At 40.9% G+C, this 16,881-nt stretch overlaps 2 protein-coding genes and 2 long non-coding RNA genes across 6 annotated transcripts; 2 read left to right on the forward strand and 2 right to left on the reverse strand.

Moving 5' to 3' along the window:
- The first annotated feature begins 47 nt into the window (after positions 1–47).
- Positions 48–3,058, forward strand: LOC310825713. The gene is made up of 3 exons (XR_014555474.1): positions 48–162; positions 436–1,045; positions 1,188–3,058. It is a non-coding gene; the product is annotated as an uncharacterized lncRNA (long non-coding RNA).
- LOC310825604 (glioma pathogenesis-related protein 1-like) lies at positions 102–8,531 on the reverse strand (the record flags this gene model as incomplete). 2 transcript variants are annotated; one of them, XM_083699481.1, is made up of 6 exons in its annotated part: positions 102–328; positions 2,088–2,117; positions 3,523–3,605; positions 5,824–5,930; positions 6,244–6,489; positions 8,239–8,531. In XM_083699481.1, the coding sequence occupies 6 exons, from the start codon at positions 8,416–8,418 to the stop codon at positions 102–104; spliced, it is 873 nt and encodes a 290-aa protein (XP_083555607.1). The 2 variants fall into 2 exon arrangements, with proteins under 2 accessions (XP_083555607.1, XP_083555608.1); XM_083699482.1 differs by lacking the exon at positions 102–328 and adding an exon at positions 1,610–2,001 and having other exon boundaries at positions 8,239–8,418.
- A 494-nt stretch (positions 8,532–9,025) lies between these two features.
- On the forward strand, positions 9,026–15,502 carry CCDC107 (coiled-coil domain containing 107; the record flags this gene model as incomplete). 2 transcript variants are annotated; one of them, XM_083699472.1, is made up of 6 exons in its annotated part: positions 9,026–9,179; positions 10,367–10,572; positions 12,071–12,137; positions 12,820–12,910; positions 13,724–13,833; positions 14,971–15,502. In XM_083699472.1, the coding sequence occupies 6 exons, from the start codon at positions 9,026–9,028 to the stop codon at positions 15,258–15,260; spliced, it is 918 nt and encodes a 305-aa protein (XP_083555598.1). In that variant the 3' UTR covers positions 15,261–15,502. The 2 variants fall into 2 exon arrangements, with proteins under 2 accessions (XP_083555598.1, XP_083555599.1); XM_083699473.1 differs by lacking the exon at positions 14,971–15,502 and adding an exon at positions 14,716–14,827 and having other exon boundaries at positions 13,724–13,876.
- LOC310825668 lies at positions 13,261–16,715 on the reverse strand. Its single transcript, XR_014555419.1, has 2 exons — positions 16,581–16,715; positions 13,261–13,614 (listed from the first exon to the last, which is right to left on the reverse strand). It is a non-coding gene; the product is annotated as an uncharacterized lncRNA (long non-coding RNA).
- Between the last annotated feature and the right edge of the window lie 166 nt (positions 16,716–16,881).

The following is a 16,881-nucleotide window of genomic DNA, read 5'->3' on the forward strand; positions in this document are numbered from 1 at the left end:
TCCTGTTCTTGGTTGTGATCCCACCGGCTGCAGAGCTCCACCTGCACGGACGAGACTCGCACCGAGATGTTAAGTGCGGAGCTCAGAAACCTCTTGCTGCTTTAAACAGCACCAGCCAGTCTCGAGGCTCTACCTCCATCTCCGGAACGATTCTCTTTCCCGGTTTGTGCACTGGGCCTCTTCCCGCTCTCCTCTTTTTTTAAAGAGGACATTTGCGGGTCCTTTTCTAGCTCTCCTCTCTGTTTCCCCTGCCATTTCAGTCCATACATATGCGAATTGGCTACTGTGGTTGTGTTAAATCCATCTGAACTGTGATTTAGCTGAAATGCTGCGGGGGAAATGCATTAAGAAGCTACTTGAGCCTAAGTCATGCTTTCAGTGCTGGTCTTCATCAGCTGGACTTTTATCAGGTCTTAATATATATATTTTTTAAAGTGTTTTTCAGGTGGCTATGACAGAATGCTGCAGTCGCAGATGAATTCAGAGAGTTCAGACAGCAAAACCTGCCAAAGCATCCAAAAAAGGATTGCAATGGAGGAGTTGAACTTGAAGACTCAGCGCAGTGGAGAGAATGGCAAATCCTTTGCTTTAATAATCATGCTCTTGGTGTGGGGAGCATTTGATGTTCAGTCAACATGTGTGACATGTACAACTCCCATTACCCCTGACCACTGGTCTTGCTAGTTAGGGATGATGGGAGTTGTAGGCCAAAAACATCTGGAGGCACAAGGTTGGGAAACACTGGACTAGAAGATAGCCCGTGCTCCACTCTCTCTCCACTCCTCCCCAAGAGAAACACATTCAAATAAATTAAAAGTTTAAAACTAGACTTTGAAAAGAGACATCGCTAAAAGAGAGAAAGCATTTTTGATCTAGCTTAATATACATCCAAAATTGTGCTGTTATAAGGAGATCTAAGTGGAAGGAGTTTACATCTTGTTATGGATATTATATACAGAATAATTTTTTTACATAATTTATATCCTGCATTTTCAACATAAATTCAATTTAACAACTGATAATAATAAAGTTAAAACAACTAAATGTTGTATTTTAATTTTGTTTTTAAGTTGTAATCATTCAACTTGTTTTTATTATTGCTTGTAAGCAGCTCTGAGCCTGGCCTTGGCTGGGGAGGGCGGGGCATAAATAAAAATTATTATTATTATTATTACGGTATTATAAAGCAGCCACAGCCCATTCAAATAGACAGTAAAATCAAACTCTTTTAAGTTAAAATGTTTATACTAGCAGTTTTTGAAAGCCTGGGAAAACAAATATTTTCCCTGATGCTGAAATGGTAGTAAATGCAATTTCCAGGCAGGCTTCCTTGGGGACAACATTCCAAAGATGGGAAGCCACCACAGAATACTCCCTCATATAGTGTAATACATATTGAATAGAACTGGAGGTAAGTGTGAGTGGAGAAATGTATGTGCATCTGCAGCAGCACAACTGAACGCCTTAATTTGCCCCAGCTGCAACAAAATTGGTCTTTCCCACATAGGTCTCTACAGCCACAGCAGGTGATGCAACCTTCCAACAGCTTGACCTCACCCCCAAAGGCACACTGCTTCATTGTCTCCTGAGACAGACAGATGCCAACCAATTTAATACGCTTAATTTTTATTTGTACAAAATATTCAAGATAACCATATGTTTTATTTTAAATTTATCTTTCCAGTTTTAAAATATTTAATATTACATTAATATGTAACATGTAAATTTATACAGTTTGAGAAAACACAAAATAACATGTGAAACAATGCAACAAAGCAAATATACTTTAATATAAAATGCAGGAATATAATCTTTATCATTCATGTAAATATGCTCAGTAACCTACCCTAGTATTAAAAACTAAACCTGGATAATGGAGTTTTAAGATGTAAACAGCTACAAATGCTACAAACATTAATAATGGCCTTAAAACTGCAACAGCGATGCAGAAGTCATCACATATAAAGTTGAATTTAGAGGTTGGATGCCATCGTGAATAGCCTATTTTTTAAAAAATAAAAAAGTTTCACTGAATTTGAATTTTGTTCTTTAAGTAAATTAAAGTATAAAACAAATGTAATACATACGGTTGTTTACTTTTTCGCGTTCAGAATTTCCTGTAAAAGGGAAATAGTTGTAACAAGTGAAAAAAGGTTTTAAAAATGTTAGCATTTTGCTATGAGTTTTTATTTTCAGCCATATGACAGGAAACGTGAAAGCATTTCCATTAAATTTCAGCAAAATGTACAGTGATTTATTTGATAAATACCTGGTAAGTTGAAAGCCCCCCTCCTTACCCCAAGTCTATTAGGGTTTTAAGTTAAGAGTAAGGTGAGTAACCAATTTTAATAACAAAATTACAGTGAAATTCTGCCACAACCACTGCCCGCCAATACTGATGACTTGAAGGCTCAGACTGTAGTCTATCTGCTGTCCTGCCTATAACCTTTTTTCTATAATCTGGAAGCTGAAAGGAAGAAGGTACAGTCATACCTTGAATTAAATGTGCTTCTGGTTGAGCCCATTCAAGTTGCGCTCCATGGCAACCCGGAAGTAACGGAGTGCGTTACTTCCGGGTTTCACCGCTCGCGCATGCGCAGACGCTCAAAATGACGTCACGCGCATGTGCGGTAGTGGCGAAATGTGACCCGCGCACGCGCGCCGTTGCATCTTGCATTCCATTCGGGATGCGAATGGGGCTCCGGAACGGATCCCGTTCACATCCTGAGGTACCACTGTATTTTATTTGGTTTTCAGTAACACCTTGTCCAGAGGTACACAGTGGTGGCTACCACCACAATCATTAGACACCTTTCAAAACCACAGAGACATGGGCAAAGTACAGGTAATAACAGGCAATAATTTGTGTATGTAGTATCCAACAGATATGTAATACTTTTTGATGAGCTAGCAACAGGGAGCACTGTGTTTTCTCACTTATCTTTTGCTCTAATCAAAAGGCACTCTATGTATCCTTGCAATCACATACTTTTATAAGATATAGTCATGTGCAAAGCTTTAAACCTGAACACCAATTAATCAGTAAAATATCTGAATGTGATTTCTTGAATCATGAACAGAACTACTAATAGGTATAATGGAATGTTCACTTTTGTTTCTCTACACTAGCTCAGTACTAGTATTGACAACAATATTTTAAGGACTTTTCAGGAATGACTGAAAATGCAGCTTTGTACTCTATAGCACCCAGAGACACTGACCTCCTATGAGATCCATCTCAAAAGAACCTAGGTTCACCTATATTAAGGAAGGAAGCAACTGTTGTCTCTCTACTGCAACAGTGCACCAAAGCACAATTATTCCCCTTTTCCCAAAAGACTGACTGACATGGGACAAAGCAAAGAGGTGAATACCAGAACACTACTCGCCTTTCCTGCGTTCCATGCCTTAAGCACATTAGAATGTCCTACTAGAGGTGATACAAATGGAACTCAAAAACCAACATATTTGATGGTTTAAATAATCTTTTTCATGAACATTTGCATCATTCACTATACTTACTACAGAGTCTATTTTGACACCTGTCTCCTGGGCAGTTACTACATGGCCTTCCTGGTTTATATGGTTGAATTCCAACTTCCATCCTGAAGAACAAAAGTTTATTAAAGTAATAACAAATTAAGTACACAAAGTTACTGAAAATTAAAATGAAAGCTATGATAAATATAATAAAAGTTACAGATGCTAACAAATTGTGAAGAGTGGACAACCTCAGTCCTGGGTGCTGAATGCATCCCTCTAATCCTTTCCTGGCTTTACAATTCTGCCTGGGCCACACTCCCTTCCAGCTTTGCACTGGCCGAAAGACTAAGAAATGTGGATATGAACAGGTTATAGAGACCTCTGGCTTTTCATGGCTGTCAGGAGTGACCAGTATGGTGCTGCAGACCTACCCTTCTGATACATTACTGACATCACTGCCGCTTAAGAGGATGAAGCAAAGGCAAGATTGGGTTGTGAGGGAACAGCAGTGGAGTAAATCCGGTGTTTTTGCTAGTGCACCCATTTAACCAATATCTTGCTGCTGCCCTGTCAAAGTGTCAGTGTCACCAGTATTGGCTCTGCAACACTGATCTATTTGCTTGGGTCTCTCTTGGTCACTGGAACATGGCCTACTGTGCAAAGGTAAATGTTTCATGTGCTGCCATGCCCTCTTTTGCCTCTGGCCCCACTCACTGTAGGTATAAAGCCCTAGAAGTTCACCTGTGAGCGAGTGCAGCCCTCATGTAGGGGGTTGGATTGGTGACCTCCAAGGTTTGTGTAGTAAAGTTGCAAAAGGGTATCTGTGGTATTATTATTTATTAACTTTAGTCGCTTGTTACCTAAAGGTCTCCAAGTGACTTACAATACTGCTAAAAACACAAAAAATTGTCTCCTATAGTAGTCAAAACTACAAAAAGTGCCATTGTCAAAAAATTATTTTAATCTAAGTTTTCATGGACCAGAGCCCACTTCTTGGGTGCATGAAGCTGATTTGGTGATTCTTCTGGAATGTCAGGTATATCGGCAGCACCTGGTACATGATTATTTAAGCGGAGATACTGAGGACTGAACCAAGAAGCTTCTTCATAGAAGGATGCATTCTATGACCGATGGCTCCTCCCTGCTAGGGAGACAACACACGCTACTTTTCCGTCTATAAGACTCCCCCATCTATAAGACTCCCCCATCTATTTTTGGGGACTCATATTTAAGAAAGTGGGAGGGGGAGGGGAGATGGCTCAGAGTTGTTGAGTTTTTTGCAAAGGATTGCCCAGAGTTTTACAGCTTGGGGGGGGTGTGTGTGCCAAAAATCGCTCACATGCAGCATCGATACTGACAATTGCCGGCAGCAAACAATCGCCCACTTGCCACAGCGACAGCCAATCGCAAACAGACCCTTTCCCAGCAAAAAAATTCATACCCGACTGAGAAAAGCTGTCCACTGGCAATCACGTGTGTCCCAGAACAGCAGCCACCAATCGTGGCAGCGACAGCCAATCAACAGCAGTGTTGGTTGCAGAAGCCAATCACCAACCCAATTAGAGAAGCAGCAGCCAATCCAAAGCAGCCCTTCTAGCAGCCAACAATTGTCGCTGACAAGCTCCTGCTTGCAGCTGCTGCCAGTCACCCGTCCACCCCATTCACTATCCTTCTATAAGACGAGGCAAGTTTTTGAACATAACTTTAGAGTAAAAAAACTTTGTCTTATACATGGAAGAGTACGGTACTTACAATACAATAAAATTTTAAACTACAGTTGTAACAGAACTAAAATTGTGAATGTCTTATTAATCACATTTTGTATTTCTAACCATTTGGATAACAGAAATAATTGTTAATCATAGAAATTGCTCGAAAACAGCAGTTGAGTATTCTGTTTGCTTTGCAATCAACAGTAAAAGATGCAATACATACATACAGTAAGAAAGCAATCCAACCTCCTTTACACCAGGCTAGGGAGGTTTGGATTAGGAAAGGGTGTACCTTTGCCCAGCCCTACAGGCCTGTCAGCTTCCTTCTGGTTGCTGCCAGTGGGGTGATGCCTGTGGGGTTCCCACTGATAGCAGTTTTAAATGGGTGCGGAGGGACTGAGCTGCCACCTACATGCTGGCAGAGGCTGGCACAGTGATATGCCTGTCCTGTACTTTCTGTCCCAGTCATTGTGCATGGCAGAACTGCAGATGCACCAATGGCTCTGTAGCTCTGTAAAGAGCAGTTAAGATTGCTCCTTAATTCAACTGTGAATACTCATGCAATTCTGCAAGTTAGAACACTTTGTGTAAACACAAGTTTGGATCTCTTTAACATTCGTTAACTTACGATGGACCATAATTGCATACAAATGTCGCACTATTCCTCCTTCCATCTTGTGATTTACGACAGAGGATAACAGCACAGCCAACTTTATAAGTATTAGCCCAAACAACCTGGAAAAAATAGATTATATAAACTATGTTATGTAATATTCAGTTTCTCTTCAGACTCCTCCTCTCTTTATTGTCATTTGGCTAAAGGTACCTTTATGTTTTATGCTAGTACTGTATTCAATCATCCTGGATGACATGTAAATGGAATACTATTTCTGTTAATTTGGGGGTGATAACTGTTAAATCTTTTATGTCTGATTAAGAGCTGTATTCATTATTTGCATGTGCCAGGAAACTGTCTAACCTTAAGGTGCTTCTGTTTCTGAAGATACAAAAATGGTTGACAATCTGACCAGTGAAAAATACAACTTACCTGAAGATAATGTCTACATATCATTTCACATGTGTTGCTACTGTAGTTGTAGTGTATTACTTCATCATGAAATACTGAAATAGGAATAGCAGGATCAAATGGTTTACTTCTGGCAGGTGTCCTGTACATATTTTCTCCAAACGGCCTAAATGCATATTCAGGGTGAATATTGTTAACTGGGTTATATTCAAATATGCATTTCTTTCCCCATTCTCTGGCTATTTTAGCTAAGGCGAGATCAAATGTCTGCAAAATACAAAAGTATCACACACAGCTATTAATTATTTTTGTTATACAGCTCTAGTAAATGTAACGATGTCACATTTTCAGTTCAGTCAAAATTCAGATTACAAGTCTTTCTTTCTGTTATGTACTGAGCTGAATCCTAGAACAATAGGATCCAGAATGTAGCAGTCTGTTTGGTCTGCAGGAGCCACCCAATCTAGCTCCAGGTGGAAGTGAATCTGCGACCTGATTGGCCTGCAGAAGCAGCCAATCAGGCTTCTGGAAGAAGTGAATCTGCAACCTGATTGGCCTACAGGAGCAGCCCGGAATTAGCCAATCACATGGGGCCCATTGTGTAAATAATGTATATATAGCTAGATGTTTTGGGGAAAATTTCATTCATTGCTACTACGAACTGAATATAGAGCATAAAATTCACGCTCGACTCCGAGTATATTTCACTTTCAATACCTTTTCCACCCAGCTCTCAAACAATGCCTTCCTTTACACATAAAAAAAGACATATGGCACAGCCATGGTGGATTTGTAGTGAATTAGCACAATCCTGGAATCAAAGTGAGGTAGGTGGAGCACATCACCAATGAATGACCTGGCATGGGAAAACTGGTGGTTTAAAAGAGCAGAAGTTAAAGTGAAGTGGAGATGAAGAGAACTGAGAGGAAAATAGTTTGAAAAACAACAGAGGTTTGAATAAAGCAGGGATGGAGGGGCACAAAGGTAAATGGCAGTTTTAAACAATGACCCTGCCCAGGTGGGAAATTAGCAGCTGAAACCAAGGTTTGAGTACAGTGATATTATTCACTTGTGTTCTACCCATCTCTGCTTCTCTCACCGCCCTCGATACAGCCAACACTGGCTGTCCGAGGCAGGCACCCCCACTAAGCCCTCTTGTAGGGCAGCCATGGTTTGCTTCTCAAAAACGTCCAATGTTCATTGACTGTCCTTAAGATGTAGTGGATGACAGTGGGAGTTTCTCCCTTTTAGGGTCCAAGGAGAAGCCAGGGGGAGGGGTTCGTCTCTCTGGTGGCACCGCAAATTGTCACAGCTCTCTTCATGGGTGTAGCCAGGAATTCTTTTTTGGGAGGGGCAGGCTTTATTTTTTTGGGTGGTGGTGGGGAACAGAACCAAGCTATTTACGACACAATTGGTTGGAGTGAAGTATTCACATTTCCCCAGGGCCGGATTTAGGTGTGATGAGGCCCTCAGCTACTGAAGGTAATGGGACCGTTTATATGTCCAGCTGTCCTTTGTCAACAACAAATTGTCGCTGTTTTTTTGATGCTATGTGGTAATTTATGGACCTAATAAGTTTCTAAAACCAGTGATATTTTAGGGAGCAGGCTAGCAGGTGCATTACTTAAATCATAGGAGCCTACACAACACAAAACACTGTTGCTGGATGTAGGTTTTATTTGTTTTTTATCATATATTTTGGAAATGTACATTCAGTTCTTTCCCCCTTAAAATTTGTTTTGGGCCCCCAAGAGAGTGGGGCCCTAAGCTATAGCTCAGGCATAGGCAAACTCAGCCTTCTGGATGTTTTCGGGACTACAACTCCCATCATCCCTGGCCACTGCTCCCGTTAGCTAGGGATGATGGGAGTTGTAGTCCCAAAGCATCCAGAGGGCCAAGTTTGCCTATGCTTGTTTAGCTTATAGGTAGATCCGGCACTACCTCCTACTTGCACATCCACACCCCGGCTAGGCCCACGGCTCCCTTTCCTCCTTCCACCCCGCGCCGGGGACACACCATGTACAGCATGTTGGAAGCGGTGGGCTGGACTTTGGTGCGGAAGTAGTTGTGGGCGTCCACGTACTGACGGATAAAGTTCTGGTTAGTAATCTGGGGGTAGACTTGGAATGTGTGCTTGACCGGCTCCTCCTCGGGGACGACCAGCCCCAAGACGAGCCACGGCCACAATCGCCTCATGGCCGCCGCGCCCTGACAGGAACGCGCGGGCCGGGCGGAGCGAGCAGCGACCGTTGCCCTAACGGTCTCCGCCTCCTGGCCCCGCCCCCCAAGCCGCCTCGGAATGATGTGTTCCCGCCTCAGGAGGCGGACGCTCCGGCCACTTCGGGACGCCGTTTCTATATAGGCAGTCGGCGGAAGCCGCGCGGGTTTTCCCTCCGCTAAATTTTCCTCAGAGAGCTGATTAGGCCCATTCGCGTCAATGGGTCTACCCCGAGTTGCACTAACTAACGTCGCTCTCTAATTTCCAATGAAGAGAGTTACGAAGGCAAAAGGCGCTTCGGTTTCCCGTGTCGCCTGGAGCCCGAAAGGGGGCGCTAGAAAGGAAAAGCGGAGGCGTCGCGGGGCCGGAAGTCGCCCTTCCCACGTTAATGGTTTCCTCGTCCAACTTCCCTCGTTCCTGCGCTGCTGACTCTCGCTCTCCCCAGGCGTTTTGCCGGTGGACGGGCCCGGCACCAGGCGCTTGTCGATTCCCGGCTGACCGAGGGCCGTTTGCCTCCCTCCGCTTCTCCTTTTGGTCCTTTCCTCCGCTGCTGTCGTTCTTGCTGTTCCTTTCCCCGCTGCCGCCATGGTGCTGTCGTCGGTGCAGCAAGTGTTCATCTCCGTCTTGCTGGTGCTCTGCGTTTTCGTGGTGATGCCGAGGATGTTCGGCGGAAGCGGCAGGTCCCCGAGGGGGGCCAAGGCCTCGCCTGGTCGCCATGATCCCCATCAGCAGCGCCACGGTATATGGGGTCGGCCACCTTCCCATTCCCATCCCTGCAGTCCGGTTATCGAGGGAAACGATGGAGCTTCATTAGACTAGTTAGCGAACTGTTTTTCTTTCAAGAGGATCCTTTCCCCAAGCAATCTTCCTTAAGTCCCGCCCCCATTTTAATTTTTTTTTTTTTTTTTTTTGCCGCAAAGGTATGGGTGATCCTGGTGGAGAAAGGTGATGCTGGGCATTAACCGTAATCGGTGTCACTTATGTTATTAGTGTGCTACGAAACAGTTCCAACTTTTGGATGTTGCCTTCCCCCTTTAACTCATTAATTCTTCTTTTTCTTTTTCGAATAATAATATTTTGAGTTGTAGTATTTAATTAGTCCCAAGGAATGTGAAAAACTGGCGTTTTCTGCCTTTTATGCATACTGGGAAAGATAACTTCTAGGGCAGAATGAGGAAAAACCCACTTTTGTTTCCATGTTCTTAAAATTGATAAAGTCTTGGAATATAAATATTTTCAAGGGGGAAACCTGGCTAACTTCCTTTTGGCCTAAAATCCATCAAGAAAATTAGAAATTAAAATTTCAGCCATTCCTATAGCAGCATTAGGTATGTCTCCTTAGTTCAGATTTAAGCTATCCTAATTACCTCCCCTTTAATATACTAGTAGGCTCCATACTTCTCTTGTTACTCTGCCAGTGTGTCAAAGCTGTGGGGAATGGGAAATGTGTTTTGTGCTTTAACTGAATGTTGCTCATAACTTGCTTTATTTGTTTATACTTTAATGTTGCTTTTCCATTGTAAGATGGCTAAAGTATAGCAGTCTTTTAAGCTCCAGCACGACATAAAATCAAACAAAATGTCAACATATAGCACAAAATAAAATTAAAACATTCCCAGCCAATTCCTGTGTCTGATGTGACCGCAGAGCTCCATCTGCAAAGAGGAGACTCATAAGAGTTTTTAAGAGGGACTAATTTTAAGTGTGGAGTGGAGAAGCCTATTGTCATGTTCATTAGCATCAGCCAATCTCACACTATCGTATTGAGGCTGTACCTGGAATTGCTTTCCACAGTGAAGCTGATTTCTCCATGCTGCAGAACAATTCTCTTCTTCACAGACTCGAGTGCTTCTCATTTTTTTTATTTCAGTCTGTTTGTATGTGCATGTATGTATTACATGTATGTATGTATTATTTGTTTTTCAGGTGGATCTGAGAGAATCTTGCAGTCACAGATGAATTCAGAGGGTTCTGAAAGCAAAACATACCAAAGCATCCAACAAATGAGAAATGCAATGGAGAAGGAGATGAAGACTGAGCGGACTAGAGGGAATGGCAAAGACTTTGCTTTAACACTCATGCCCTTGTATGCTGTTGGTGTGGGTGTATTTGCTTTATACAAGTTCTTAAAGGTAACTATTAGTAAGCAAGAGAATTTATGATCCACGTAGTTGTACAGAACTGGGATTAGTAAGCAAGAAAATTGATGATCCAAGTAGTTGTACAGAACTGGGATTTGTTCAGTCATGTGCGTAATAATAATGCCACTGCCATGCCCCACTCCCAAACAGCTTTGGAACAATGCAGGAAAAGGTGATGATAATGATGCCTCTGCACATAGCTTTTAGAACAGTCTCTGTTCTGACTCAAAGCAGAAACAAGACAAGATTTGCTCACTGCGAGAGGTGAAGTTACAGGGAACCAGGCAGAGGGCCCTCTCGGTAGTGGCGTTGGCCCTGTGGAACGTCCTCCCATCAGATGTCAAAGGAATTAACAACTATCTGATGTTTAGAAGACATCTGAAGGCAGCCCTGTTTAGGGAAGTTTTTAATGACTGATGTTTTAATGTATTTTTAATCTTTTGTTGGAAGCCACCCAGAGTGGCTGGGGAATCCCAGCCAGATGGGCGGGGTAGAAATAAATTTATATTATTATTATTATTATTATTATTATTATTATTATTATTATTTATTAGGATGCCACATCCTCCCCTCACCATCCTATTCAGCTGAGACCCTCAAGTAGCTTCCTGCTCTATGCTCAAGCAAGCAACAAAACAAACATATCAGCAAGCACAACCCCTGCCTAGACAAATGATTGACTCCAAAAAGGAGAGGAGAAGTCAACAGCAAAGCCACTTGGAGTTGGAGGTGGTTGGGCCTGCATCACAGGAAAGGGTATCTACAGATAGGCAGTCACCTAGTCTGATAGTGGAAGTGGAAATGATAACCAAGTGGAGAAGTGTATTTCTTCAGCAACACTTGAAATATGCACTGGCATACTAGGTTCTCCACAACAAGTTTGCAACCTGGTCATAAATATATGTATTTCCAGTATTGGAGCCCTTTGCTTTCTCAGGAAAGAATGAAATATAAATGCCTTAGGCTGGACTTGTAAATGCTTTTATAGTCCAATAAATGTGGTTAGGAGTATAAGCAACAATTGTGTTTCCCAAAAGTTCTATTAGAAAGGCTTTTGTGATGTTACAGAAATATCTGTGTTGTATACAGAATTCAGATGACAAAAGGCAGTAGTGGGAATTTTAATCGTTCTTAGGATTGTATCTGAAAAAAATTACCGGTATACTAAAATCGGTATGACTAAATCAGGAAAACTGAACTGTAAGTTAAAGCATTATGACTAGGAAGGGGCTAGTTTTCAGCCTAGTTCAACAGGAAATTTTGGATTGATGCTGGTTTTGTCATTGTGAAGTCAGTGAGAATAAAGAGGCTGAAACATAAATTAAGCAGATGGGGAAATATGTTTTGGATTACACTATATTTCCAAGATAAAGTATTATTACCTGCCTCGTGTCTTCACATTAATCTAAACGAGTGAAACATTTTCTTGAGGTTTAGCTATTTTCAATATTAAAAGCTTTTGTGGTAAATTTTGTTTACTCTTTCATAGATGAAATCTCAAGAGGAAAGCTTATCCAAGCAAGAAAAAACTACAGAAGTTAAGACAAAAGAAACAGGTAGAAGTTGATTCAGAAATCTCTGGCCTAGAGATCTTTACCATACAGTTTGCACATAGTAGTTCAGGCAATCACACCTCAGCTTAAGAAGCTTGAGATATTTTTTCTACAGCCCTTCTATTCCCCTACTTGTGTGACCAGCAATCAAATTGGTGGGATTGCATAATCTTAATTTCTTTTTGGGCTGCTGTTTTATGAGTCGAGTGCATTCCTGAAAATGCATTCCACTCACTGCTTACTGATAGTTATGGCAAAGCTACTTTGTATCATTATTTCTTAGCACAGACTACAGCAATCTACTTTGGAGAACAGAATTCTTGCAAGTATTGATAATGTATGTATTTGGTTTTTAGGAAAAAATGTCTGTCAGATCAAATGCTGCTCATTTAATCAAATAAGTGAAGCTGTTTTTTCCTAGCCAATTTTGCTGGTAAAATGACCTTTTCAAATTTTCTCTGCATTGTATTATTTATAATGCAATCCCAGTCATGTTTATCCTGAAGTAAATTCTACTGAGTTCAGTGAAACTTGCTTTTTATAATATCAAACTAAGTTTAGGATTACAGCTCTTGAATGCATTAGTGCAGTTCCATAGCTCCTCTGGAAAAGTAGTAAAATAGATTATTGGTTTTTAAATACCTATTAGCAACACTTCTTTAAAGGTATTTGTTCTCACTTGTAGAACGCCAGCTTATGGAGTTGGAGCAACATCTAGCACAGACAGAGAAAATGTTAAATTCTTTATTGAATCAGTTAGATCCACTTTCAAGCTGGTGAGTATTTTGGTGGGGATTTGATTTAGTAATATTTCAGCTCTCAAGACAATTGTGAATTGGTAAATGTGATTAAACATCACAAGAATATTTGCATGTGAATTGTTTTGCTGTCTCCATATTTTCTGCATTAACAATAATTGACAATATACTAAAAAATTACTGGAACAATCTTTACACTCCCTTCCTAGACCCTAAATAGCATTTTGGTAATATAGGCTACACAAGACTGGATGAGTAATTCAGATTACAAGGTGCCAATATTAAGTTTTCTTCATACAGGCTTTTCATGCATTTGGAGTATTTATAGGTTTGAATATTTTACGATTGAAAAATAAATTACACCAGTATCACTTGAATGACCCATTTAAACATTTATTAAACTAATAGTGGTAGATAAGTAGATGAGAGTTTGAGTATATCTTGGATCTCTTCTTTTGCATGTGTCTTGAGCAATATTACATAGGTCCATTTATCGGCTTCTGCCCACATCATGGCAGATGCAGTTAGGTTTTGTGCCTGTATTATCAATACAATGTTGTTTGCTTCTTTGCACTTGCCAGTTTGTGTCCTGTAGTCTTAATCTGGATAGCAGAATCCTGACAGCAGGAGAATTCCTATTGCTTCCTTGATGTAATGAAAGGTGGTCCCTTGTGACTGGCATAGTTGAAAGATGGTTCCATAGCCTGTCTGATTCTTAAGTGCTGTCATAAGAATATATCACTGAGAGTTTTCTTATAAGAGGGTTAGAAAAAGTATAATAGAGCTGCTCTCTATTACTACCTGCTGACTTTTCAATTAATTTCATGTCAGCATTAATGCCTTGGCTTCGGAACAGAAAGATGAAATTATGGTACAGCTTGAGTCCATTAGGAAGCTGATGAAAGAAAGTGGATTGGACAAATCAACAATGAAACCAGAAGGTATTTACATCTTTAGTATGTTAAAATCACACTGTAATAACCCGTGCTTGAGACTCTGCTTGAGACTCTGGCGGAAGGTTTTGCATACGATTTTGCGGGTCTTGACATATTTGTATGACTTGGTGGTATCGTGTAGTATTGTTCTTTCTAAGCAATTAGAGGGCACAGCATACCTTCCCATTAGATAAGGGGTGGGGAAACTTTTTAGCCCAGCGGGCCAAATTGCTATTTGCCTCCACCTATGTTGGACAACTTCAACAGGCAGGCTGTCCTGCCAACCTGTCCCAAGTCCTTGTCCAGTAGTTTCCAAGTGTCTAACACTCAGCTATTTGTTGGACACTTGGGAACCACAGTGCTGAGCATAGGGCTGGGAGCACAGTCATAGCTAATCTAGCTGGCTTGAACTCACTGCCCATTGGCTGATAGGCTGTGACTTCAAACCTGCTTTCTGCATGAATCAGTGGTGCTATTGAGTTTGCCATGAAATACTTAGGCATGCAGCTGATTCAGCTGCACCGCTACCTGACCATATATGACATAAGGCAGAACTTTCCAAACTGTGTCACGACATGTGTGTTAGCTGTCATGTGTAGGGGTGTTGCGTGAACACTCCCTGTGTTTCTTCCAGCGCTGGAAAGAGGTTAGTTTAACCTCTGGTTTGCTAATAAAACTGAATTACTGTCATGAAACGATGCATGTCTAAAAAGTGTGTCACCAACATGAAAAGTTTGGAAAGCTCTGACATAAGGTGTAGGGCAGATAGGTGTGGTTTGGGGAAAACAGGGGAAAACAGGCCAAAGATTGTACACCCTTTCATCACATTATTAGTGGATGCAGATCTGCGGCTTCTATGGTGTTCCTCACTCATTTTTATAGAGGAAGGTGGGCCTGTGAATTATCTATATATTTGTTTAAGCTACAGAACAAAAGAAACATTACTTACGATTTAATAGACAAGTTACAGAACTGTATACTTTAATGTAGTGTATACAGCCATCTATAATAAAGCTGGTTGCTCATTTGCAATTTTCTGATAGCAGCTTTGTTTTAATTATTATACAGACAGTGGCCTTAATTATAATTTTAAATTTCCCATTTTCTTCCCTCCCCTCTTTTTTTTTTTTTTTTGAAATTCAGATGTTAGCCACACGTGCCAAGAGAGGCTTGAAGATCTTATTCAGTCATTCAGTTCACATCCTGAGGCAGAGATGGGTGAGGGTGATAATGAAAACTGTGGGCATAAAGAGCTGTTTGAAGATATTGAGGAACACTGTGATGAAGAGGTGCATAAGCACTACGATCATGAGTTCTTGCTTAGTCCAATGGAAGACCCAAAGAAGATGGAAGATGATGAAGTTATTGATCAAGAAACAGCAGAACCAGAGACTGGGTTAAGACGACGTATTAAAAATGAATTAGGTAGATAAGTTATATTTAAAAACTTGTGATGAATTATTGCCCATATTATAATGCACTTTTAAATTATTATGGAACAGATTCACATTTGCTGCAATATGCATTGAAACAATATATTTATGAAACTTTTCTATTTATTCTATATAAAGGTATTTCTGTATATATTACCCTAAAAGCTCTATATAGTATTCCACTACACTGTAAAGATGCAATGTATTTTTTACAACTATTAAAGTCAAGGAATGGTAACAGATTATGTTGTATACATTTTTTCCCAATTTCTTACTTTTAAAGTCTACACGTTTCACATGAATGTCTCCATAGAAAGGATTTGGAGCAAATACTGTGTACAGACAAGCAGTGAGTCCTGTTTTGTTTTTGTTTTATACTTTTGTTCTGAAACAATTGAAATACTCTGGAAAGTTTATACAATTCACTGTGGAAAGTACTGTATTGGGACAACTTAGTTGGTAGAGCATCTTTCACCTCATGTTGGGTGAAAGATTCCTGCATTGCAGGGAGTTGGTCCCTTCCAACTGTACAATTCTTTGATTCTGTTACCTCAATTTTAATAATTTTTGCCAGGCTTCCTGAAAATTGTATAGAGCAGCAGAAGTATTGAAAAACTGACTAGCTAACAATAGTGAAATGTAGTAGCTTACCTGATGGGTTGTCATATAACCCATATTTAGGTGTAACAGATGAAAAACGTTCCCTAAGTTTGAAATTTGAGGACAAATATTTCTTACTTATTTGATCCCTGCAAATACTATGAAGACAGAATTGTATGACAAATGTTTTTAAATGTTTTTTAAATAGGGTTTCAGTAGAATTGAAGAAGTATTAATCATAGGTGCTTTTACATATGAGGACATAATAATCTTTTCCTTAGCAGGTCTTAAAATCAGGTAAATGCATCCTCAGATGAGCAACAAAACATGACATATTACACATGTGTCATGATTTATTTAACAGAAATAAAGCTATCTTTTAATTCACACTTGTGTATTCTACATACAGTAAATTTAATTTCAAAATATTGTATCCATTACTGAGAGCAGCATAAAATACATTATGAGGGGGAAAACTTTTGTCAGGATAGAAAAACCTGACACAGATTGCCCTGCAGCCTGGGTGTCGGGGAAAAAAAAAAATCTTTACATCTTACAACACCTCGCTTGCTTGGGTTCATGAGCCAAATAGTAGTTTCTTGCATTAGGAGAAAGCTGGCCGGTGCAGGAACTTTATAAAAACACACAACCCAGGGCTGCTCGCTGAAACAGGTGGGCAGCTTAAGGCAATCATAGTAGCAAAAGTTGGCTCATATATACCTCGTAATCCGATTTGTGGACTTGCCCGCCGGAACATGTCCCGGACACCGCGATATTGTTATGGTAGCAGCGTATGGAGTAGAGAGGTTGTTGCAACGGTGGCCTTTAGTAGTCGCCCCTCCTTCCCGCTTGTAGGTATGCCTGGTAAAAAAAAGTGCGCAAGCTCCAGGTGAGGAGCTGCGGCGTTTTGACAAATGCAACGCTCTCTCTGCGATTTTAGGGAAAGGTAGATGGGTCGGTGGGTGGCAGGTGGGTGACCGCTTCCCTACATCTCCCTCCGCGCCCGGTCTCTATGCGCCCC

Source organism: Podarcis gaigeae, assembly GCF_964106915.1.
Source record: "Podarcis gaigeae genome assembly, chromosome: 10".
NCBI lineage: Eukaryota > Metazoa > Chordata > Lepidosauria > Squamata > Lacertidae > Podarcis > Podarcis gaigeae.